The sequence below is a fragment of the Gymnodraco acuticeps genome, unplaced genomic scaffold (genome assembly GCF_902827175.1).
Source record: "Gymnodraco acuticeps unplaced genomic scaffold, fGymAcu1.1, whole genome shotgun sequence".
In the NCBI taxonomy this organism is placed as follows: domain Eukaryota; kingdom Metazoa; phylum Chordata; class Actinopteri; order Perciformes; family Bathydraconidae; genus Gymnodraco; species Gymnodraco acuticeps.
In genome coordinates, this window is record NW_022992232.1 from 351,761 (window position 1) to 377,140 (window position 25,380).

At 42.8% G+C, this 25,380-nt stretch overlaps 1 protein-coding gene across 2 annotated transcripts in view; it reads left to right on the forward strand.

Moving 5' to 3' along the window:
* The first annotated feature begins 6,932 nt into the window (after positions 1 to 6,932).
* Positions 6,933 to 25,380, forward strand: part of tsen54 (TSEN54 tRNA splicing endonuclease subunit) — a 28,282-nt gene continuing 9,834 nt past the window's right edge. Inside the window, exons 1-12 of one of the 2 annotated variants that reach the window (XM_034206210.1) lie at positions 6,933 to 7,066; positions 8,776 to 8,934; positions 9,531 to 9,594; positions 9,684 to 9,767; positions 9,859 to 9,957; positions 10,039 to 10,091; positions 11,240 to 11,347; positions 12,827 to 13,289; positions 13,798 to 13,936; positions 14,068 to 14,128; positions 19,024 to 19,137; positions 23,859 to 24,008. In XM_034206210.1, the coding sequence (XP_034062101.1) occupies positions 7,011 to 7,066; positions 8,776 to 8,934; positions 9,531 to 9,594; positions 9,684 to 9,767; positions 9,859 to 9,957; positions 10,039 to 10,091; positions 11,240 to 11,347; positions 12,827 to 13,289; positions 13,798 to 13,936; positions 14,068 to 14,128; positions 19,024 to 19,137; positions 23,859 to 24,008 (1,550 nt within the window). In that variant the 5' untranslated portion in view covers positions 6,933 to 7,010. The remainder of the gene's footprint in view (positions 7,067 to 8,775; positions 8,935 to 9,530; positions 9,595 to 9,683; positions 9,768 to 9,858; positions 9,958 to 10,038; positions 10,092 to 11,239; positions 11,348 to 12,826; positions 13,290 to 13,797; positions 13,937 to 14,067; positions 14,129 to 19,023; positions 19,138 to 23,858; positions 24,009 to 25,380) is intronic. The other variant, XM_034206211.1, reaches the window with a different exon arrangement.

Here is a 25,380-nt window from a genome sequence, read left to right on the forward strand (position 1 = left end):
AAAAGAAACGAAATATGATTTTGTATCAATGATTAAATGTAGGGTGAATTGCCCTAATGTGGGACATTTTTGCATTTCAGACTTCGGGAATATATTGCGATATGAAGCCGATACAATAAATCAAAATCCAGTTGGCTACCATTCCGAAATCCCCAGTAATATTAGACACTAATAATACAGTAAACTATTAACACTGTACATATTATTGTTTGCCCGTGGGATTAGGATGATCGGTAGTGAGACCCGTGCTGCATTTTCCTCCGGTCGGATGTGATATAAAAACAAAGCGATTATTTTTGTTGTTGTAAACTCACGTGGATTAAATTTAGTGCATTCATTTCAACTCGCGAACATATGATACATTAAATGATCGTGAGGATGATGATTGAAAATCGTTTGTTTGAGCCTGGATGCATTTCCTGATCTAAAAACATAGCGATGGTTTTGTACCTACGCCAACGTGAATTAAACATTATTTTGTTAAATAAAAACATGGGGATGTTTAGTAAATGATTACATGTCTCTTATTTAGCACAGAATATGATCCTATCCGTGACATATGGATCTTAACAAATATCCGCTATATCAGATAGGCCTACCTGTAGATCAGCTGTTTATTTCACATGAGTTCCAGTGTGGCAGCTTTTTAATCACGGCTCCCCTTGGTGGATCCATGATCCATTGCAGCTGGTTTCATTATAATTAAATGTATTTATCAAGGGGGCATTTCAAGTCCTGCGGGGGGGTTTTCCTTTTCAGCAGGGGCCCACCCCGCGCCGATCACGGACCCGCACGGGTAAGCGTCTGAAATGGAGCGCTCCATCTGTATGGTAACTTATTTTGTTGTTCTTCATTATCTGAGCCAGTGGTAGCATGTAGATGTTAAAGAGAAGAGGCCCCAAGATGGAGCCTTGAGGAACCCCAGATGTCATATTTGTCAACTCAGATGTGTATTTACCTATAGAAACAAAGTTGTTTCTGTCCTTTAAGTAGGATTCAAACCAATTTAGAACTGTTGATGAAAGTCCCACCCAGTTTTCCAGTCGGTCTAGTAATATGTTGTGGTCAACAGTGTCAAACGCAGCACTGAGATCTAATAATACTAACACTAAAGTTCTGCCACTGTCTGTGTTTAAGTGGATGTCATTAAAGACTTTTACAAGAGCATTCTCAGTGCTGTGGTTTGGACGAAAGCCTGACTGGAACACATCAAAACAGTTATTTAAATGCAAGAAATTACTCAACTGTTGAAAAACAACTTTTTCAATGATTTTACCTAGAAATGGGAGGTTTGATATGGGCCTGTAATTGTTCATTACTGAAGCATCTAGATTATTCTTTTTTAAGAGCGGTTTAATGACTGCAGTTTTCAGGGCCTGTGGAAAAATACCTGAGTGAAGAGATTTGTTTCCTATATGAAGTAGATCTGAGGCCATGCAAGGCAAAACATCTTTGAAAAATCCTGTTGGAATAATATCAAGGCAGCAGGAGGAGGATTTCAGAAGTTGAATAATGTCCTCTAGGTTTTTTTCATTAATCTGATGGAATTGTGTCATGGTGTTTGAATTGATTTTAAGTGGACACAGAGACAACACATTTGCTGTACCTGATGCAGAGGCACTGACTGCTTGTCTGATTTTCTGAATTTTGTCAGTGAAGAAGGAGGCAAAATCATTGCATGCCCCGGTGGAAAGAAATTCAGAGGCTACTGACACTGGGGGGTTAGTTAGTCTGTCGACGGTAGCAAACAAGGCACGTGCGTTGTTTTTGTTTTTGGTAATGATGTCAGAGAAGAACGATTGTTGTGCGTTTTTCAATTCCAAATTATAAAAACCAAGTCTCTCTTTATAGATTTCAAAGTGAACCTGGAGATTTGTTTTTCGCCACCTGCGTTCAGCTTTTCGACATTCTCTTTTTTCTGTTCTCACGGTCATGGCCTTTCTCCATGGAGATATTTTCTTGCCAGACACTTCCTTTACCTTAGTTGGAGCAATGGCATCTATAACATTTTAAATGTTTGAATTAAAATGATCTACTAGCTCATTTACTGAGACTGCAGGGGCAAATGTGGAAGAATAATTCTGAGTAAACATTTCCCTAGTATTTTCAGTTAAATATCGCTTTGTGGTTACCTCTTTTTGAACATTTTTGTGAACAGAAATAGAGCTCTCAAATAAAACACAGGAATGGTCAGAGAGTGCAACATCAGTCACCACAACCTTAGAGATATTCAGACCCTTTGAGATAATTAAGTCCAGAGTGTGCCCCTTATTGTGCGTGGGCTCCGTCACATGCTGAGTCAGTCCATAGCTATCAAGAACACAAAACAGTTCTTTAGCCCCTCTGTCCTGGGGGTTGTCAACATGGATGTTAAAATCACTAACAATGACTAGACGGTCAAAGTCAATACACACTATAGACAGCAGTTCGGTAAAATCATCAAAAAAGCTTGCACAGTATTTGGGTGGTCGATAGATATTTAGGAACAGAGCTCGAGAGGAGCATTTCAGCTGAAGGGCCACATATTCAAAAGAATCAAAGTTCCCATAAGATGTCTTCCTGCATTGAATGGAATCATTGAACAGAATAGCAACTACACCCCCTTTCTTATGCATTCTTTCCTGACTCATAAAACTAAAGTTGGGAGGGGTTGAATCGATAAGAACAGCTGCACTGTTATTTTGTTCAATCCAAGTTTCTGTTAAAAACATAAAATCGAGATTGTGCTCAGTGATAAAATCATTGATTAAAAATGTTTTTCCTGCCAAAGACCTGACATTTAATAAAGTTAATTTAAGTTTGTTAAACACAATATCAGTCAGGTTTTTTGTAACAAGCTGTGGCTGACATGGAATCACTGCTAAATTTGATAAACTCACACAAACTTTTGAGCGCTTCCTGTATCTAAGATGATTCACCGCTCTTAATCTATTACCTATCAACACAGCTATCGGCAAAGCTACAGGCAGGTAGGGCCCCGGCATGTCCTGGAAAGAGTTGAGAGTGCCATACGCCCTTGAGCCTGGACCCAGCAGATATCAGTTTGCAGCGTTTTGTACACACACATCCCTATCAGGCTTTGAAGGGGAGGGAAGACCCACCAGCCTGCTCCTCTCATCATAGGAGGGCAGGGTGAGGGCTACACTGTAGAAAGGGGGGTTTGGAAATCTGCTTCCATCTTCCTTGTATTGTTGTGGTTTGGATGATTGTGGTAGGCATGGTAATGAAGCCGGGGGAGATGGTGCGCGTTTCTGCTTCGGTGATTTTGGTGGGCGTCGTTGAGGGACGGGGGTAAAGGACATGCTGCCAACCCTGCGTGTTGCCTTCATGCGGTCATCGAACTCCAGGGGGGAGGGCGAGGGTGAAAGGGTGAGCGGAGAGTAGAGAGAGCTGGGGGATGAATGAAGAGTATCCTCAAAGGCGTTGACAGGGGGGGTGATGGGCAGTGGAGACTCCTACATTTGTCTCATAGGTCTCCCATAATCAGAACATTCCTCAGGCGGGTGCAGTGATACTTCTTCAGGGTTTTCTGCACGATGTGTTGTGTCTTTCTCCTGTTTTGATTCCTCTTGCCGCTTGTCCTTGGCAGAGGGAACAGATTGATGACGCAGGCAGTTGAATATGTTAGAGATAAACAATTTCACTCCTGACTTGTTCAGGCAAACTCCATTTGCCTTGAAAAGATGTCTGCGATTCCAGAAAAAGTTAAAATTGTCAATAAAATGGACAGAATGGTCAGTACAGACAGTTGAAAGCCAGGTGTTCAGTGCAAACAATCTGCTGAATCTCTCCACTCCTCTTCTGACTGACGGTAGAGGGCCACTGATGAACACCTCCACATTTAGAGAGCTGACAGTTTCCAACAAACATTTAAAGTCTTCTTTAAGCATTTCTGACTGTTGTTTCACAACATCATTTGTTCCAATATGTAGTACCACATTTTTCACAGTCGGACTTTCAGCCCCAATATGCAGGATCTTCTCAGCCAAGTCAGAGACCACATCCTTGGGAAAACAGAGTACTTTGGTGTTGTTCTTACTACACAGACCTTTTACATCTCTTACAGCAGAGTCACCCAGAATCAGAGTTTCAGGCCCAGTCGTTAGCTTTCCCTCTAGCCTTTTACTTTTGGAGTAGCTATTGGTCCTTACCCTGCTGTGTGAAGAGGACAGGTTATCCAGGTCATCAGAAAGAGATCTCCGGTTCTCGGTCAGCAGAGCGTATCTGTTCTGGATTGGCACACTTAGTGGTTTAGGAGGATTGTTTGTAATTCTTCCTGCTCTGTCCACGGCTGTTTCCTAGTATGAATAGGGGTTGAAGAGGCACTCTTCCTGGGCGATAACAATGCAGGCCAGCCGGTCGCATCACAGATTTCAGAGCGCTGGGCTCTGCCTGTTATCCGTCCTCCCAAATCCCATGGAAATGATTTACTCTTAGGCTTTGCACCCAGAGAGTTCCAGGGAGGACTACCACTTGTAGATTTATTACCCAGTACACAGCCCTCCTGTGTAGGCTACTTGTCAGAGGTCGCGTTAACTGAATATTTTCCGTCTCTGACGGATTTTTTTTAACAATTTAAAAAAAAATCTGAAAGCAGTCCGTCATTTTGACGGATTAGAACAAACTCGGAACAGCGCCAAAGTTTCCCCGCAGCGATGCTCCGGTGTTAAGCATGCCTGCCAAAAAGGAAATGACACCGTTTCCAAACCCAACTTTGCCATACAAATCATTGAAATGTCTGTAAGTTTTGGCTTTACGCTGTGCACTCCCGCAAGGTGCAGTGGGCATGCATAACACGGCGCTAACAGTTGACGAGCGTGCGCCCCGCCCCCCGTTGACAGTTCACGACTGTGCTCTCCCCCCCCCCCCCCTCCGGTTGACAGTTCTCTCTCTCTTGTTTGTGGAGTTATGGCAGGAAATTAGCTCCATAGCTACGCGCCACCCTGTCAGACAGCAGACAGGCGTCAGGGGCAGTGTGATGGGTTGTTGGACGACAGGGCGTGTATCCATCAGGGCTCCACCTACTGTACCCATAGAGTCCAGTAGAGGGCGGAGCCTGTGAGATGTAACGATGGGTTACGTATTGTAACCCTAGTTATATAAGCACAGGTGGAGCCCTCTACTAGGGGCCCTGTCTGTCCTTTGCTGCTCGCTGAAGAGGGTATCGGATGACAGTCAGGAGGCGAGGCCGCCTTATATAGGGTGGGCTTGCGCGCACACTCTCTTCCTGTCGGCAGCCGAGATGCTGCTGCCCCAGCAGGCCACACCATAGAAAATGGCTGATGCCACAACAGAGTCATAACATGTCTGCTGAGGAGACTGAGGTATTTCGGGGTGCAGGGGCACTCCTTCAGACATTTTATGACTCTGTTGTGGCATCAGCCATTTTCTATGGTGTGGCCTGCTAGGGCAGCAGCATCTCGGCTGCCGACAGGAAGAGACTCAACAGACTGGTAAGGAAGGCCAGCTCTGTCCTAGGGAGTCCTCTGGACACTATGGAGGTGGTGGGATACAGGAGAATGGCAGCCAAGCTATCCTCCCTGCTGGACAATGTGTTTTTTTTAAATATTGAAGTTAAAAGCATCAATCTGGTGCACTTTGAGAGCAACATTAAGAGATCTATGGATACATCTCTCAACACCCATATGAAACAGAACTGTCAACAGATTTTCTATTTCTTTATAGATATTTTACAAATCACTCCCCTTTTAAAACAAACCCACTGAGATAACTAGACTAAAGTTAACTATCTAAACACTGAGAGTCCTTTACTTCACCTGAGCTGAGGTTATCTGAGACTCTCAGTCTGACAGGAGAGAGTTCTCCCTCCACCTTGTTGTTGAAAAAGCTCCTTATATCCGTTAGCTTGGCTAGCTAGCACCAGATGCTAACCACAACAATCTCCGGTAGATACCCACTGGTGCGCGAGGCGAGCTCTCTCGCTCGCTCGCGCACGCACGCACACAAAATGGCTCGTTCAGGTGATTTTGATTGAGTGTCCACACGTGGACGTTTAAGGACTAAAAAACGATAAATGTTTCACTTTGCTGTTAGCAAATAATTTGGCGCTCTAGCTAACAGGAAGTCACTCAAGTGTCACAAAGTAATTTAGCCTATGGGTAGGTCAAAAATCGAATGGGTGCTGGCCATTGGCCTAATCATATCACCTGTGTTGGCTTTATGTTTTTGGTCAAAAATGTGTTTGTTTCACATTTGCATTGATGTAATCAATAATATTTCTAATTTAATAAAAATAATAATAATTTTCGAAAAAAAAAAAAAAAAAACCACATATTTCTTGGGGGTGCTTAGGGGGTGCTTTGGCAATCCTGGCGCCGCCCCTGCTTGAACCTCGGCAAAAAGGCATTAGAAGCATTAGAAAGTCAAGGTAAACTTGCGGTCTGCAATGCGTGTCACGCTCGCGCACACAAGTAAATATGCACGTTCATTCTCACAACGCGTCAGACACAAGAAACATTAATTTACATCAGATTCAGAATGTTTTTATTTTTTATAATTTGTATTTGTTATAATGGGACAGGGTTCGTTCCGGATTGATTTTCAATTCGGTCCGGATCCGGACCTTGGTCCGCAGTTTGAGAAGCCCTGCTCTAAAAGTTTCCACTATACATGGCAACTGATTAACTGTACAATTAACATAAACAGTGAATGCCAGAACTGCAGGAATTTTGTGTTGAATAAGCATTTTCTTTCCAGTTCTACTTTACTACATTCTGAAAGCAAATTGCTGAATTTTTGACTTTTGAAAACATGAATGCATCACTATTATAATCCAGTGATATGATATTTATTATTCTGCATAAGTACTTTTAGTTTTGCATTTTATATTACTACTTTTACTCAAGCAAAACGTGTAGCCTTATTCTGGTATCACTGGTCCTCTTTATTTCCCCAAACGTATGTGTGATTTCTTTCGATTACTGAATCTAACGGGCGTTAGGACCAGGTGACCATCACTAGCAGAGGGCTGTTGGCTGTTACTGGTAAACATGGCCGACCAAAACAAGACAGACACTGACTCAAAGTTTTACAATGAAGTATTAAGGTATGTTATTATCGGTAATGCGAAATAGTACTGAATTTGTTGGCGGTTGAGTAATAACTTTCGTAATATTTAGTCAAATTGTTATTTTGTCATAGTTTATTGTAAGGGCTTAAGAGTTGCCCCGTTCACATGGTCATACGGTTATGTTAACTGCCAGTTAGCTAGGTTGTGGTTCCAGGGAAACCTTAGTTGACGTGACTTTTAAAAACCCGTAAAGCGATACATTAGTGTAGAGGTGGCGAAACATCATATACCATATATATTTCATGAATCATTATTGTTAGTCTCTCAGTCAGACAGAGGAACTACTCTCCTCCATCGTAAAAGTTCTAATACAACAATGTCAATAAATTACCTTTTTAAATGACACAACATCACTGATATACTCAATACCTCTGTGCTAACTTGCCCGTATCAGTTAACATTATAATAAATGTATCTTATGTGGCACACTATTTTGACTACATTAATTCATTTTATATACATATTTTTAAATTAAAATAATTTCAGTTTTTTTCAAAAGCTTCCATAATGTGACCCACTCTATTTTTTATTAAATTATTGATGAAAATACAGAAGTTTCTTTATTGAAAACCCGTAAATCTTTTTAATAGCTTCCATATCATGTGACCAATGAACTCCAAATTAATTCGGAATTGTATTACTACACTGAAAAAAAAAAGAGTAGAACTATTTTTTTGTAGGACATATGTCTTTTTATGATATATTACATTACATTGCATTTAGCTGACGCTTTTATCCAAAGCGACTTACAATAAGTACATTCGACCAGGAAGACACAACCTTGAAGAAAACAGAATCATATAAGTACATCAGGTTTCATAGAGCCAAACATTTCAAGTGCTTTATTAGTATATAAGTGCTCTGTTAGCAGTTATTTGTTAGTAATTATATCGCTCGAAGTGGAGTCGAAAGAGATGAGTTTTCAGTCTGCGCCGGAAGATGTGCAGGCTTTCTGCTGTCCTGATGTCAATAGGGAGCTCATTCCACCATTTAGGAGCCAGGATAGCAAACCCACGTGTTTTTGCTGATGGGAACTTGGGTCCCCCTCGCAGCGAGGGTGCAGCGAGTTGTTTGGCTGATGCAGAGCGTAGTGCACGCACTGTGGTGTTCAGTTTAACCATGTCCTGGATGTAGGAAGGACCAGATCCATTCGCAGCATGGTATGCAAGTACCAGTGTCTTGAAGTGGATTCTAGCAGTTACCGGAAGCCAGTGAAGGGAGCAGAGGAGCGGAGTGGTGTGGGAACATTTAGGAAGGTTGAAGACCAGACGAGCCGCTGCATTCTGGATGAGCTGCAGAGGTCGGATGGCACATGCAGGTAGACCAGCCAGGAGGGAGTTGCAGTAGTCTAGGCGTGAGATGACGAGAGCCTGGACCAGAACCTGCGTGGCTTTCTGGGTCAGCTGGGGACGTATCTTCCTGATGTTATATGAAATATATATGAATATGAATATTGTTAAGAACATTCTGAGGTTTATTTTTTGAAAATCACATGACATACATGACCATATCTTCCATGACATGTGACCCAGTAATTCTAAATAAATGCAGCATTGTGATAATAACCCATATAAGTCTGACACATCACTTGTAATGGATTGTATTGCTTCTTCTCTCTTGCCTTTATCTATTGATAGACACATCAAAATGCCAGAACGTGAACGTGTTTTATTTTTTTATTCCAGTCCATCTGAACTGTTTGCAGCCCGGTCCAGGAGTCATAAGATCCCGGTGAGAGGACAGAAAGACTTCTTCCCTGATGACTCAGACGAGCAAAGACAGCGGCTTGAGCAGAGTCTCAATGAGCACTGGAGCCTCATATCCGAGGAGCGAGTGGAGAAACTGTGAGTAGGCATGGCATCCGTTCAACAAACCAGGAGTAACACCGACAAAATCTGCTGTCATTGATTGATTGTGAAAAACATATCAAACATAAAATAATAAAATTTGACTGTGGTTTCAGCTCTATAAAAAGTAACTAGTGTAGTTTTTCTTGGTAGAAATACTAGAAAAGAGAAGCTCTCTATGTGTCCAGTGTGATGTTTGTAATCTGCTTATTTCCTCCTACTGGCAAAAAAAATAATGTTAAGTAATGTTAAAATAAACTACCAGTTGTTGCTGTTGAATTCATGCAAGCAGGCATAGACATTGTATAGCCCAGGCTTATTTTTTTGGCAATTGCATTTTTGCCTTGAAACGATATTGAAATTGAGCTTATTTCCTGCATCAACTCAAAATCCAATGAAAAAAAATCCTATTGCGTTTTGACTTGGCAACAAGGGGGATTTGAACTTCTAGGTTATAAATGAAGTAATCCCTGGTGGCCAGAAAATCACTTTCTTTTTAAAATATTTTACTATATACTTTGCCAACATTTTAAAGTATGTGGGTTGAGCTTCAGATGCTGCATTGAAAATAATTTTTTGACATTTTAATTTAGGGGAAACCTAGTGAAGGCCACATGGATTCCAAGTGAGAACATCGTGGAGCTTCAGTCTCCAGCTGTGAGTATTCCTCAGTGTACAAAACAATATACTCACACCCCGTTACATTTTATTTTGACTGAGTCTGAAAACACTTGTTTTTTACATAGGGGAAGTTTTGGCAGACGATGGGATTTTCTGCTGGCGGCAAGCAGTTTCTCTTCCCTGAAGAGGCTCTCTACCTGATGGAGTGTGTGAGTGGCAGTTATATTTCTCCAATCCCCCTACCCTATTGTGATCTGTAAAATATGGATAACTGATTACTTTGAGTGACTGTGTGAACAGGGGAACGTGCAGGTGTTCTACCAGGAGCTGCCACTGTCCATTCAGGACGGGTATGAGACATTTCTGTACTCAAGCACATTGAGGCTCCAGGAATATCAGGTAAGAGAAAACATCCCGACAGATATTCTGAAGGAGGCCTGAACTGCGTCTAACAACGTTTTTTTTTTTTATATCTCTTAGGTGTTTGGGCATTTGAAGAGGCTTGGCTATTTGGTGCACAGGTTCCATCCCAGGTAACTGAATCCTCATTGACACAGGAAGGGAGAAATGTATGCCATTTGTCAATCCTTTGCAAACCAAATTTGTTAAGATATTGAAATAACTTTTTATATTTTTTTACAGTAACATGTATCCCACTATGTGAAGCCAAACTGCTACAAGCTATTTTATTTCATGTATTTCCTTTTACCTTTCCATCTCTGGTTGTATAAAGTTTGTTATATGCTTTTTATTAACTGCTGTCGCGGCTTCTTTCCTACTTCTTAGATGCGTTTCAAACAGACTTGCGGTTAATCAAAATACAATTATTTTGTCACACATTCCACAATAAAAATAGGCCTTTAAGTTAGTTGCCAACAAAACAGGCAAAAAATGAAAGATAAACAAACTATATAATGTTGTACGAAGTGTAACGCTTTAAACTGTGTTTCAACGGCGTCTTCCACACAGGTTCCGATATCTGTATCTTAAATGCTGGTGCCGTGTGTATTGTAGTCTTTTATAGCCCCTTGACTACACAAGCCACGAATAGGTGACAATATTAATTGATTTTGTCACAAAAAAAGTAAACTGGCTCTGACAATTGTTCTAAGCGACAATGTCTTTGGTACAAGATATTCTAACTAATTTGATTGAAAAGGATTATTCCTGACTTTTAAAATGTGCCAATCTACCACATTTTTCTCGTTGCTTTCACTTCTATTTGTATTGCCTGTGCATATAATACCAATACAAATATAAATAAAGTCAGGCTTTGAAAAATAAGATAATTGGTTGGTTGGTCAGTCACGTTTGTGCCGACAAAAGAAAAGGAAATCATTATATCAACCCATATTTAAAACTTTCAGAACACTTATTTGTTATGTATTCTAGTATAGAATATAGTATAGTATATACTGAGTTTGCCTTAATGTTCAGAAATGTCGAGGGGCAAACAAATGTAAATGTACTTACACAACAAGAACAAAGTTACACAATTAGATAAAAACAGGAAATATCACAAAAAACACAAGATGAAAACAGATCAAAAAACAAAGAAAATCGGCTTAAACGGTCTTCATTACTCTATTGTCTTATCATGTCCAAATCATTTAGTGACAGACATGATGTTAGCTGTAAATGTCCAGGATTTGACATTGTGTGTGTGTGTGGCTTTTTACAGTTCTGAGACATCGTCCTATGCGAAGCAGCTGAACCTTCCTCAGTCACGTGACAGAGCAGGGAAACAGCTGAAGAGAAAGCGCAGCGCCAGCCCCATCGCAACATCCAGGTATCGCTTCACAATATTTATTGTTTTTTTATCATCACTGAACTTAGGATATTGCACCCATGGAGGAAAACTGCACTTAAAAATATAACTATAGCTCTAGTCTCTTTTGTGTTTAATTCAACGTTTGATGTATTCTACCAAATAATTTTGGAAATAACTGAAATTAATTTCTTTAATTCAACTAGCAATTTGTTGTAATTTAGCATTTTGTCTTTTAACCTCTTTCCTTCTCTAATCTTGCGCTATTGTGCGGATTGATATGACTACACATAGTCCCTTGATCCTCCTTAGCAACAGTCTATTCTCGTTAGCAACAGACTGTTAGTGAAAATGATCAACCTCTTGAATGTCCAAATTGACCAACCAGAATCGAGCATTCAACCAAGCCATGTAATAATGTCATAATATTGTTTTTGTGATATTGAAAAAAGGCAGTTTAAACAGAATACCAATAGAGCAAAGTTTGAATCATAATTATTTGTTTTCATTGTTGTCTTTTTTTTTTTCAAGTTATTCGTCCAATAAAAGAATTAAACATTTCTATATATTTTTTATAATCAACATACAATTTTATTTGCATTTGTAATTGTATTTTTTTTAAAACTGAAAGCAGCAGAAGTGCCGAACTAAGGCTGCAGCCACACAGAGACGATATGGGTTGTATCTGTTACAGTTCTCTATCATATAGACGGTTCGGCCACACGAGGCCAACAGGGAAACGATAACGGGTCCTAAGGTGGGTAGATCTGCAGACGCAACGCTCCGTGATTACGCCCTATACAATCATTTCCTGATAACGAAAATACTGACGGGCTGTCAGGAGAGGGGGAGGAAAAGAGAGACTCCGTATATTATTCTTATATTATTATATAGAGTTGTTATTAATTTGTTTTAAAGCTCAATAAATAACAAAGAAGACCTTTGACCGGAAGATTTAAACTTTAACGGACATGTTGACCAGCGAAAACAAATTCTAACGGAAACTCTGCCGCACGGTTCCCTCGTCCCTTGAAAGAGGCGGAGAGGTGGGATCTGCTGGTGGACTACCGGGGAGATTTACAGCAGGAGCACACGCTTGCCTCGGGGAGAGAGAAAAAGAGCCAGAGCCCTGGCCCCTGCCTCTCCCCACCTCTGCTGATAAATCCACCGCGGAGAATAAACAGAAGGGCAACCATGGCAACCATGCATGCTCGTGAAGTCTTCGTCGCTACTTTTGGTATATTTTTTGGCGGAAGTACAGCGCCACTTACAGGCCCGGCATATGTACAGCGTCTCCAGCGGGTCGAGCGGTCTCGTGTGGACGGACACGTTTCTGGTGCTGATTGCGTGTGAACGGAAGACTTTTTTGATATCGAATTTGGTTAGTTTTCGTTACAGTCTCCGTGTGGCTAGGGTCTAACTGTGCTTTAATAGTTATTCAAGTAATATCGTTAATTCCAATTTTAACAAAGCTATGGCATATTTTTTTTAATGCTGCAGTCACACTGAAGCACAAGAAGAATCTACAGCTGACAGAATGGAGGAGGATACATGCGGCCAAGAAGGTCAGGAGGATAAAAAACTTCCAGAGTCCCATCTGACTATTTCTCCAGAAACTTCAAGCACCCAGACCGCCACTGCAAGTCCAGGAAACAAGGGTGGGGTCAGGACCTGGTGGATGCTGGATGATGTCGGGGAGCGATCTGATCACCAGCCCGCCTCTGCTGCCTCACGCTGGGACTTCAGCTCCATCTCCTTCCCTGACTTGGGCTCCAGCAGGGAGCGCCTCTCCAGCTGCCTGGTATCACCTGACCCCTCTCTGCTCCCTGGGGCTCTGGCAGTGGGGGTCTGTGACGTCGACCCCTGGAGGACCAGGATCAACCTGCGGGATGTCAAGATGTCCTCGAAGGAGCAGATGAGAGAAGAGGAGAAGCGAAGGCATCGCTCGGACAAGGACAGAGAGGTTTGTAGTTAGACAGCGTTCCGGATTGTTAAAAGTCTTAAGTTAAATGAAATTATTACATATCATTGCAATAAACCATAAAGAAACAAACTCAGAACAATAGGAAAAGTGCAGAATTATTCGCCATATTTATCAAAAAGTAAGTGGGTAATATGCAAGCAAAGCACCTCTTTTCACCCTCTGTCTGAAACTAGGTTAGCTGGCCGGCTATAGCCTATCACGTATACTACAGTTACATTTTGTTGGTATGCTAGCCAATGCTAGCACATGTTACATAGTGATGTCTCTATGTTGTTGAAGAAAAGTGGGGGGGAGAGAAACTTTGGGATTTTAGCCTTTACCAGACCATTTACATGCACAGAAACCTATATAACACTACAGGAAGGGGAAAAGCATAATACGGCCTCATTAATCTGTATGAACCTCTATGTAACATGATTTCGAAATGCAACTGTTCAACACAAATTTAGTTGGAATCTTCATTTGGAAAATTAATATGTTCCTTTAGGTCAGGCGCTGCAGTAACTGGGCGGAGTATCGGCAGCTGATGGAGAGGCGGCAGGGGAGGAGGAGTAAAGGCCGAGCGACACACCTGTGGGACGGGGAGGTCACTCCTTTACATGACCCGAGACAACCAATTCCCACTGGTGAGATCACATGGATCTAGTCTATAAATGAATTCCGAAAGAAACCCACAAATTGATCATTTGTATGTCGAATACTCACCCCATATTAGCTTGAATTCTTGATGTAAACTTTGTTTTTTTTTCTCTTTCAGGGGAGCTGCTAGATAAAATCAGTGTGATTAAATCTACACATTTGCTTGAGGGAGCGTCCAGGTAGGCATTGTTTCCCTTTCCTGTTATCACACTGATAGTGAAAATTATTTTCCTTATCTAATGAGGAGCGAATAAACTGGAAAACAGCCCTGCCATAATAAAAACTAAATTACTCAAAGAAGACAAATTATGCTTATCTTCAGGTTCATATTAGTATTTAGTGTCTCTACTGGGACATGTCTCCATGCTTTAATGTTCAAAAAGGTCTTTGTTTTTCTCATACTGCCTGTGCTGCAGCACCTCTTTTCACCCTCTGTCTGAAACCAGAGCCCAGTCTGCTCTGATTGGTTAACTGGCCGGCTCTTTTATGTAAACTAGGCATTATGTTTACATTCAGCTGAGACTTACTGACAAAAATGTGCTGCTAGGGTACTCACACATACAAAGCCGTGGCAGCACATCACCCCCATCCTCATCCACCTCCACTGGCTGCTGGTCAAGTCCTTCATCACCTACAAAGTTCTCCTCCTCACCTACAAGTCCCTCCATGCCCATGCCCCCAGTACTTATCGGACATCCTTCGCCCACATGCCCCACCCCGTAACCTGCGGTCTTCAGACTCTGGCCTGCTTACCACCCCCCGCACCAACATGCAAACCTTCGGGGACAGAGCCTTCAGTGTGGCAGCCCCAGGGGCGGACTGGGACTACAAATCTGGTAAATACCGCTAGTAATTTGCCAACGGGGGGGTGCTAGTGACTTATCCGACAGGCCCACATCGTCCGACCGGCCCACTTCAGTACCGGCCCATCAGGATTCTTCCCGAACGTCCCGATGGCCAGTCCCACCCTCTAGAACGCTCTCCCTGCGGAGATCCGCAACATCTCCACGCTTGACGCCTTCAAAAGGGCCCTCAAGTCCCATCTGTCTGCCAAGGCCTTCGGCCCCTAATCTATTTGTTGTTTTTAGGGATGCTCCAATCGCCAATTTTGGGGCCGGAATCAGTATCGGCCGATACCGATCGCCGATCCGATCGAGTGGGCGGGACCTATGGGGATCTTACATTTAAAGTGATGTGAAGTACATTATTCAACTTTGGATAATAACACGGGATAAATTAGCAGAAGCGCTCTCTTTTCCTCTCTCACTCTCTCTCTCTCTCTCTTGACAACCTGTCAGTATCTCATGCAGCTCACTGATCCAGTAACGACCAGAGGTGTGGACTCGAGTCACATGACTTGGACTCGAGTCAGACTCGAGTCACACATTTTATGACTTGAGACTCGACTTGACAACATCACAAAAGACTTGCGACTCGACTTGGACTTGAACACCAATGACTCGGGACTTGACTTGGACTTGAGCCTTCTGACTTGAGGTGACTTGATACTTTAATTCAGAGGTCTCCAACACGCCGATCGCGAGCTGCCGCTAGAAGAGAAGACTCCCGTCGGGGAAAGCAGAATCTTCAGCCGCTCCTACTCTTGCTGAGAATCCTTGCAGGCAGGGGCGGGTCTTTATTTAGCTGGGCCACCATGCGGCCAATCATATGCAAGGACACACTAGGTCATACCATTATGTGAAAGAAGGGTGGGGGGCACAGCATGTGTAGTGGTACAGGCCAGCTGCACAGAGCGACGGGGAGACGGGGAGCCGGATTTAAATGCAAGCGCGTCGGAAAAAGTCAAGAAATGAGTGAAAACCGAAAAAAGAAGCAGCATCTGGCTGCTTGTCAATGATATTGGAGAAAGCAAAGCTGAGTGCAGGATTTGTAAAATGAAAATAACCTTCAGAGCAGGGTTTTGTTTTGGTAACCACTCAGGATTTATTGTCAGAGGTGGGAGAAGTTCAGACAATTTAAAAAAAGTTACAATCAGGGTTCCCGCGGGGGCTTAACAAGTCTTAAAAGGTCTTAAATTTGATAATCAGAATTTAAGGCCTTAAAAAGGTCTTAAATATGATTCAGAAGGTCTTAAAAATTATCGGATTTGAAAGGTACTTCTGTGTTGCGATAGCGTCTAAATGTGTTTTGGGGGAAATGTCCGGGCTGCAAAGTAACCAGTAGGGTAATAGCCTTTCAGTTCCCCCCAACAATTTGTATTGAATTAAATCAACATGGAACCAGTAATAACTAACTTTGTTTCCCCCGGCCCCTTATTGGAGAACACCCAGCTAGTAACCTATCAACCAAGCTTCAGCTCATGTAGCCTATCTTCGAATCTACTTACAAATAAATATGGGGAAGTGTAAGTTCAACCGTATTTGGTTGGAAAACATCTAATTTAGTGCTTGGTTGAAACCAGTGGAGGGAACGTGTTTGAAGCCCGCTGCACCTTTTGCAAAATAAATTAGTGTTTGTTTTGCTAATGTAGCGTTAGCTAGTGCAGCAGCAGCTAATGTAGCGTTAGCTAGTGCAGGGTTAGCTAATGTAGCGTTAGCTAGTGCAGCAGCAGCTCCCGCAACAACACCGGGGGACCTCCGGGCGAAGTTTGGGTCTACGTCAACCCTAAAAGCGGAGGTGCTGTAGACGCTAAATACCGTAGCTAAACACCAATCATACAACAGCAACGATGAAAGATTGTAGCCAAGGCAGCAGAGCTCTGAATATAGCTCTTGTCACTCTCTCTCACACACACACACACACACACACACACACACACACACACACACACACACACACACACACACACACACACACACACACACACACACACACACACACACACACACACACACACACACACACACACACACACACACACACACACACACACACACACACACACACACACACACACACACACACACACACACACTAGGGCTGCTCGATTATGGCAATAATCAAGATTATGTTGGTCAAAAATTAATATCACGATTATTAAATATGATTATTCATTGACTTTGAAAACATCCATTTATTGAACTTTAAAACAGATAATAATTTGAACAGTATCTTTTTAACTGTTGATTACCCTGAACGTATAATTCAACTGAAAAACCAATACAAACATTAATTAAATAAATGATACATTACTAAAAAATTCATTAGATCAAATATGTTGTGGTGCACCGTCACAACCTAGCAAAGCAAAATAATCGTTTTTTCCGATTATGTTGTTTTCGTAATTGTGGCAGGCCAAAATCGTAATTGCGATTAAAATATGATTAATTGCACAGCCCTAACACACACACACACACATACACACACTTTTTGTCTAACACGCTAACACAGTTCTGTACTGTTACGCTGTTGTGTTCAGTCATTGTTCTTATGTTGAACATGAATACATTTACTTTGTAAGTGATTATGGGACGTATTTCTTCTTTATATACATTTTCCTTCATACTTTATTGCCGTGAAATAGGTCTTAAATTCTATTCAAAGTGGTCTTAAAAAGGTGTTAAAAAGTTTTAAATTTGAGTTGGCGAAACCTGCAGGAACCCTGTACAATAAAAAGTCCTGCATTCAAAATGTTACAAGTAAAAGTACAAAAGTATTAGCATCAAAATATACTTAAAGTACCACCTGCAGAGGGATCTAGATTCAGCTGTTCTTTTCCCCGCCTCGCTGCACATTATCCCTTGCATAAAGATAGATCGTGGGTCCCTTATAACATGTTGTACACAGTGGAAATAAACATTCTGGTTACCTCAACATCAGGGATCTTATTCATTAAACTCCTTCTGAATCAAACCGTCACGGTAGCCTTACCTTACTGATCCCTCTTAAATTAGAAAAACACACGTTACTTTACCAGCAGAGAGAAAATGGATTATTAAATTATTAATGTGACTAATAAAGAGCAATTTGATTATTAAGTATTATTCTGTTGATCGATGTCATTACATTTGGTGAAAAACACATAATGACTTGTTTATGACTCGTTTTGTCAAAGTTTAGGACTTGGACTTGACTTGAACTTGACCATCCTGACTTGAGACTTGACTTGGACTTGCAAAACAATGACTTGAGACTTGACTCGGACTTGAGCGCAAAGACTTGAGACTTGACTCGGACTTGCAAAACAATGACTTGGTCCCACCTCTGGTAACGACTGAACCGACCGTGAAGAATACATATATTTATAACTAGTTTAGCTTGTTCCAGAGGTAGATAAAATAGCTAAGTGTGTTAGGTCTACCTCCGCTCACCGGTCCGTCACAGCGGGTGGAGCTGCAGGATTTCTGCTTCACACACGTTGCATACCGCTATTTTATTGTCATTTTTGGACACCTTAAAATACTGCCAGACCGGTGAAGCCATTTTGCGAGCTTGTTTTGCCGCGCACAGAGAAAAGTGTCATGTATTTTACCACATCATTTTACGTCATACGATCGGCTCTTGCGATCGGCATTTTTAGAGAGCACCGATCGATCGGCAGAGAGTGAGTATCGGTCGATATCGATAACCCTATAACACTTTTTTGTCACAAAAGTGCTACACAAACCAAAACCAAACCCCTGTTTCCATGTAATAATTAACACTTATTATTTCATATATTTAAAAAAAATATGATTGTAGGCCTAATTGTCCCTATTGGTTTTCAATCATTTTTCATGACAGTAAAAAAAGATGTTGAGTTCTGTTCTATGTGGTATTTAAAATGCAGAAACCCTTAGTAAGTAAACCCTAATGACCTACCTGCTGTGTGTACACATGGAGCAAACATTTAGTGCAGATTGGTATTCAATTAGTGACTTTATTGTTCATTGGGGTCAGAAAACATTCACCTGAGAAAGATAAAGAGATTGGACTTGATGTACCTTCAACTCCTCTCTATGCTATCACAAATAATGGTTTACAAACACATAAAGACAGAGAGACAAAGGAGCGAGACGCTGCGGCTCCTGCGTTTGTCACCGGCCTTGTAGTGCTCTTGAAATATGATGTTTGTGTATTGTTCTGTGATGAAGAGGGCATCATTCAGGCGCTGACTTTGTGTTTGTCCGCTCAGGTTACAAGCATCAGACGAGTGGAGGATTAGTTTCAATGTTTATCAGCCTGACACGGTGGCTGACTTCAAGAAGAGCAACCCGGGGAAACCTTACACACGGATGTGTGTGTGCAGGTAAGCAATCACAACAACTGCTCGTGTTTACACAAGATGGGCTGATAGGAAACAACAGACCTGTGACTCAAATTAAATAAGTTGTATAGGGCTGAAGATATAGGCCCTTTTGTGTCCTAAAGCTCAGTCACAATATCTGACATCGACACCAATAACAGTGATTTCAACCTCCTACCTCCTCCTATCATTCTCCATGTTCAATACCACGGTTAGAAAAAAAAGTCCAATAAACATACTTTATTTCAATTGCATGTTGTTTTTTGTTAGGAAGTGTAGCAGGTCGTATTACCTTTCTGATATCTATTTTACAAAACAATAGGTTACGTATGTAACCCTAGTTCTATAAGCTGAGGCGGAGCCCTCTACTGGACTCTATGGGTACTACTCTCATCAATGACACGCGAGCGTTCACACACTGAAGTTGTATAAACGTAGCCGGCCAATCGGGGCGAGCCTACCTAAATGCGTGCGCAGGCCCGCAGTAAATACGCCTCCTGACTGTCATCCTACAGCAGGGGTATTCAACTAAAATTCAACGAGGTCCAGTTAGAGAAAATCTCCCCATGCAAAGGTCCGGAACATCAAAATGTATAACTTGCTTCATGAATTAGTGTGATATATATTGAAGTAGCCTGTAGCTTTATCAACGTCTGCATGTAATCAACAACTGACTGCCAATCAAATAAAGAAAGTACAATTCAAAAACAACAATATTTATTGTCTATTAACATTGAACTATACAGATATACAGTAAATACTGTGGCTATGTGTAATGTTCCTCTCGGCCTGCATTTAAAAATAAAATAGAGAAAATAAATAAAATCACTTTTGAAAATGTGTGCATCTGAAAAGTGCTTAATTTTAGATAAATAAAATAAAGTGTAGCAGCAGCTTGAGTTTCCCTTTTTCTTTGTTAACCGTTTCACATCATGACTTAACAGTTTAAGACGATTATAGAACAATATCAGTCTTTACACATCATAACAATTCAGTTTTAAAGTTTCTCTTTCTTTCCCTCTTATATTGCAGTCCATCACTCACTTTGTTTTATTCAGTGCGAGAATTGAGCTGGAGCTTGTCCTGCCAGGAGTTTGTAAATCTGGGCTGAAATGGTGTCAGGGCCATTCTCATACACATGCAGGTGCTCATTGGTTACAGTGATGCAAACACAGGTAGGTGAAAAAAGAGAGAACTATTCGAAGCAGAAAAAAAACAGCGTAATATACCATCTGACAAAGGCCTGTGCTATAGTGCTTCAATTAACTGGCTATTCTTTATAATATACTCAGATCAATAGGAGACAAAGATGTTAAGTTAAAAATCAAGGGTTTGTATTATTATTTACAGCAGGGGTGGGGAACCTTTTTCCTTTCAATTTTTACAAAATCCTCCGAGGGTCGTACAAATTATTGAACTCAACCTCTGCTTAAAAAAAAAGAAGCAACCTCTTAATCCAGATATCGTACCATGACTCACGCATGCATGCATGTGCACGGTGTGGCATGACCACCAACACAGAAAGATATGGACACAAGATGTGTGCAAATGTATTTAGTATCCTATCCATGTGAACATGATTTAAGTGGGGGGGGACCTAACCTCCTCTAGGGGGGTCCGGGGGCGTGCCCCCCGGAAAGATATATATTTTAAATATTGAAGTTAAAAGCATCAATCTGGTGCACTTTGAGAGCAACATTAAGAGATCTATGGATACATCTTTCAACACCCATATGAAACAGAACTGTTTCATATGTATATTTTACAAATCACTCCCCTTTTAAACTCTATTCTTGTTATTTTTAACAACTTTTTTGTTACTGTCATATAGTATTTTATACCTGTTTTTCATTTAATCTCATTAATAACTATAATGATCATATCAAGGTGTGCCTTAACCTCACTGAGCTGAGGTTATTTGAGCCTCTCAGGAGAGAGCTCTCTTCCACCTGGTTGGAGAAAAACTCTTTAAATTCGTTAGCATAGCTAGCTAACCAGATGCTATTAAGAACAGATCGCCACTGTGCTTAGAACTAAAGACACTGCGGCATGTGTACGGCTCCTTATGGGTACTGCAATATTTGAAGGGCTGGAGCGGCGTTCTGGTGCTCTCCGTCAGCACTCCTTTCAGACGAGACTATACCACGTGAAGACACGTTACGCTCGTGTTGTGTTCAAGGAACCTGTCCTTGGCCAGGAAAAACAAGTACTCGCTTGTTTAATTATTTTTGCGGTCTAGATTTCTTTTTCCTTTTTGAAGTGAGAAGTTGTCCGTCAGTCGGACTGACGGACGAACTCCCCCCCCCCACCCCCAAAACGAAAACTCTTCGGTTCTCCACGAATTACACAAGTCACCCAAATCAGCGTTAAAAAAGCGGGAGGCGCCGAAAAATCCCCTATTAATATATTGATTATAGCTCCTGGTCCGTATAGGTCGGCGTCTGGGTCCGGATCCAGACCGCGGTTTGCCTGTTGCCGACCCCTGTCCTACACCCTCTTCAGCGAGCGGCATAGGAAAGACAGGGCCCCTAGGTAGAGGGCTCCGCCTGTGCTTATAGAACTAGGGTTACAATACGTAACCTATCATTCTATTTCACACAGGCTCCGCCCTCTACTGGACTCTATGGGTACAGTGGGTGGAGCCCTGATGGATAAACGTCCTGTCGTCCTACAACATCGATCCGCCACACTGCCTCTGACCGGCCTTTGGTTAACAGCCACCGCACCCCAACTTCCCATCATCCGGTTGCGACCATGGAGAAGTCGGTGCCGCAGCTTACTTGGCTGGGTAGAGCCTAATTGGTCTGAATAAGCCCATAGCTCCACCCTGCAGGTGCCAGCGCAAGTGACTAATACTGCGCACCATGTTTCCCGGGTCCATAAGGAGCATGGGGAGAACGTAAGTGCACCATGTCCCCCACACTCACACACGCTTACCTCGTGTAGAGTGTGCTTGGACTGTAGTGGGGAAGGCTCTCCCCGCCTTTCAGCCCTGTATGAGAGCCCCTCCAGCCCTGTATGGGGCTTACCGCGCACCATGTTTCCGGGTCCCTAAGGAGCATGGGAAAACATAAGTGCATTATGTCCAGGGGGGGTCAGATACAGCCTACTGACCCAGAGCCCCCTCCCCCCTTCACCAGTCCTGTGTTGCCCCAGCAAGCACAGACGATGAAAAGGAGCCAGACATGTCCAAGAGATAAAACCTTATGAAGGGGCCTGGTGAAGACCAAACCGCCGCCGTGCATATGTCCTCCACACTCACGCCGTTGAACAAGGCTGTTGATACAGCCGTACCACGTGTAACAGGCGGGGAGAGCGTGGGAGAGCAGGGAGAGCGTTCCCTACTGGGGTCCATGTACACTCTGTACACGGACCCCAGTGGGGAACGCTCTCCCCGCCTGTCCATAGGCATGTGAAATGCACTCGCAGAGCCATCCTGTCAGGCGTTTCTTGGACAGAGCTTTACCGGCCACACCATCCCCAAAGCCCACAAACAGCTGTTCAGTGCGCCTAATGCAGTGGTTCTCAAACTTTTTCTGGCAGGCCCCCCCTTTGGAGAAAAAAAAAAGTCGGGCCTCCCCAACACAAATAGTCAAGCTCAGTGGCAGTGCCAGAGATTTCTTTTGGGGTGCTGTGGGTAGCTTGACGTTTCATAAAGGGTGCTCAAACATGTACGGTTTCCCATTAATGTACCGGGCGCTACAGTGCAATGTTCTACTGCAACAATCCCCACGCATATACACAGTGTGACAGTTACAATGAAGGCTCGATAATCAGCTCACGGCATATAGGTGTAAGCAGGGGTAAAGTGATATTTTTACAGGTGGTGTGTGGACCTCACATAGGGGGGTCCTCACCTCCTCTAGGGGGGTCCGGGGGCAAGCTCCCCCGGGAAGATTTATTTTTAAATATTGAAGTTAATCAATCTGGTGCACTTTGAGAGAAAAATGAAGAGAACTATGGATACCTCTCTCAACACCCATATTAAACAGAACTGTTAACAGATTTACTTTTTCTTTATGTATATTTTACAAATCACCCTTTTAAACGTTTTTTTACTGTCATATAGTATTTCATACCTGTTTTTCATTTATTCTCTTATTTTGTATAACTATAATGATCATATAAACGTGTGCCTCGGAAATAATTGTTTACATTAATGGTGACCAAAACATTTGAGACCCACTGAGATAACTTAGACTAAAGTTAACTATCTAAACACTGAGAGAGTCCTTTAGCTCACTGAAAAGTCAAGGCAAGCAGCAAAGCTGTTTTCAATGATGGCACCTTCAGGGAGGAGAGCTCCAGAGGCTCAAATGGTTCTGTGACCAAAGCCTCGAGCACCAACGGCAGATCCCCTTGCTGGGTGGAGACATGCACCACTGGGCGCTGTCTACTGGGCGCTGTCTCCTGACCCCTGCAAAAAACGCGCCATTAGCGTTTGACTAAAGGCTGACCTGCTGCCAAATCCCTCATGGCAGGACGAGATGGCTGCATCATACACTTTAACTGTGGAATGAGTAAGCCCCCAGTCCACCAGTATCTGTAAATAGGACAGAATAGAGCCCAACGTACAGGATAGAGGCTCTAGACTCCTTTCTTCACACCACCGCTGGAATCCCAACCACTTCGTCCTGTAACAGGCTGTGGTGGATCCTGCTCTTGCTGCCTGTTTATAACCTTGTCAGACAGTCCACCCCGTCTCAGCCTGTTCCCCTCCGCAGATGCTTTGGGGACCCCCAGTATCGGAGGTTGCCCTCCACTGAAAGGGGGATGGTTACCAGACGTCGTTTGTGCCTCTTGGGATCTAAAAGAAGGCTGGCAAACCACCTCTGCAGGCGACGCATATGCAGTAACCCCAGCGGTACCACGAGGTGAGCAGCCGCCATGAGACCCAGAGTCTGCATGATTGTCAAAGCCGTCACCGTTGCCCCCTGTCGCAGTCTGCAAACTGCCCGAAGCAGGGATGCCTGTCTGCCCTCTGACAGGGTGGCACGTAGTCTGCCTGCATCGAACAAAATCCCCAGATTCTCCACCTGCATGGTGCCTGATAGTCTAGTAGAGAACTCCACCTGCTGGTGAGGTATGGGACTGCTCTTCTTCCAATTGTCCGCAAAACCCAACTTGGTTAGGTGTAGGATCAATTGGGCTGTGTGAAACAATGCCCATTCCCTGGACCTGGCCATGACTATGAGGTCGTCCAGATAAAAGAAAACCCTCATGCCATGGTCGCGAAGCGGCTGAAACGCTGTGGTCACACATTTGCTGAACGTGCGTGGGGATAGGGAGTAGCCGAACGGTAGTCTGTTGTACTCGTAGGCTATCCCCTGGAAGGCAAAACGCAAATACTTTCTGTGCTTTGGAGCAATTTCGACATGAAAGTAAGCGTCCTTCAGGTCGATGGTTGTGAACCAATTGCTCGGCTGCACTAGTTCCAGTAATTGTTTTATGGTTAACATATGGAACTTTTTGCAGGCAATGTGTTGATTCAGGCTGCGAAGATCCAGAATGGGTCTGAATTCTCCTGTCTTCTTGGGAACCAGGAAGTACATGGAGTAAAGCCTCTCTTCTCTGTCCTGAGAGTGCACAACAGACACAGCCTGTTTTTGCAACAGGGCCTGATTCTCTGTTGAAAGGAAACCTATCTCCTCCTGGGATGATAGATTTGTTGGGGAAACTTCTGAAGTAATTGGAGTCGGGACTCAAGAGAGACACGAGGAGAGCTGGAGCTTTGATGGCAAACACTGATGGTTTATTTGGAGCTTCGGCCGGAGAATTCACAAGACATGAATTCACAAGACATGTCTTGTGAATTCACATGACATGTCTTGTGAATTCTCCGGCCGAAGCTCCAAATAAACCATCAGTGTTTGCCATCAAAGCTCCAGCTCTCCTCGTGTCTCTCTTGAGTCCCGACTCCAATTGCTTCAGAAGTTTCCCCAACAAATCTATCATCCCACGAGTTGACCACACGGTAGAGATGCCACAATCAATTCTGAAGAACTCTTCTGTAGTTCCAGGTTTTAACTAGTTCGGAGTGTAATAATCAACATTCTTTATCAGCGAGACTAAACAAATATGGACCCTGAATCCAACTAGAGCTGTCGTCCATAGAAAAGAATGTGTGCCAGGGAACCTACGTTCCTAAAAAGAAGGGCTTCTAGATGTCCCTGAACAATAAACTATCTCATGTCAGCTTGTGCTCGGTCATAAGCTGGCAACAACAATGCGCCCAAGCTGCCCCTC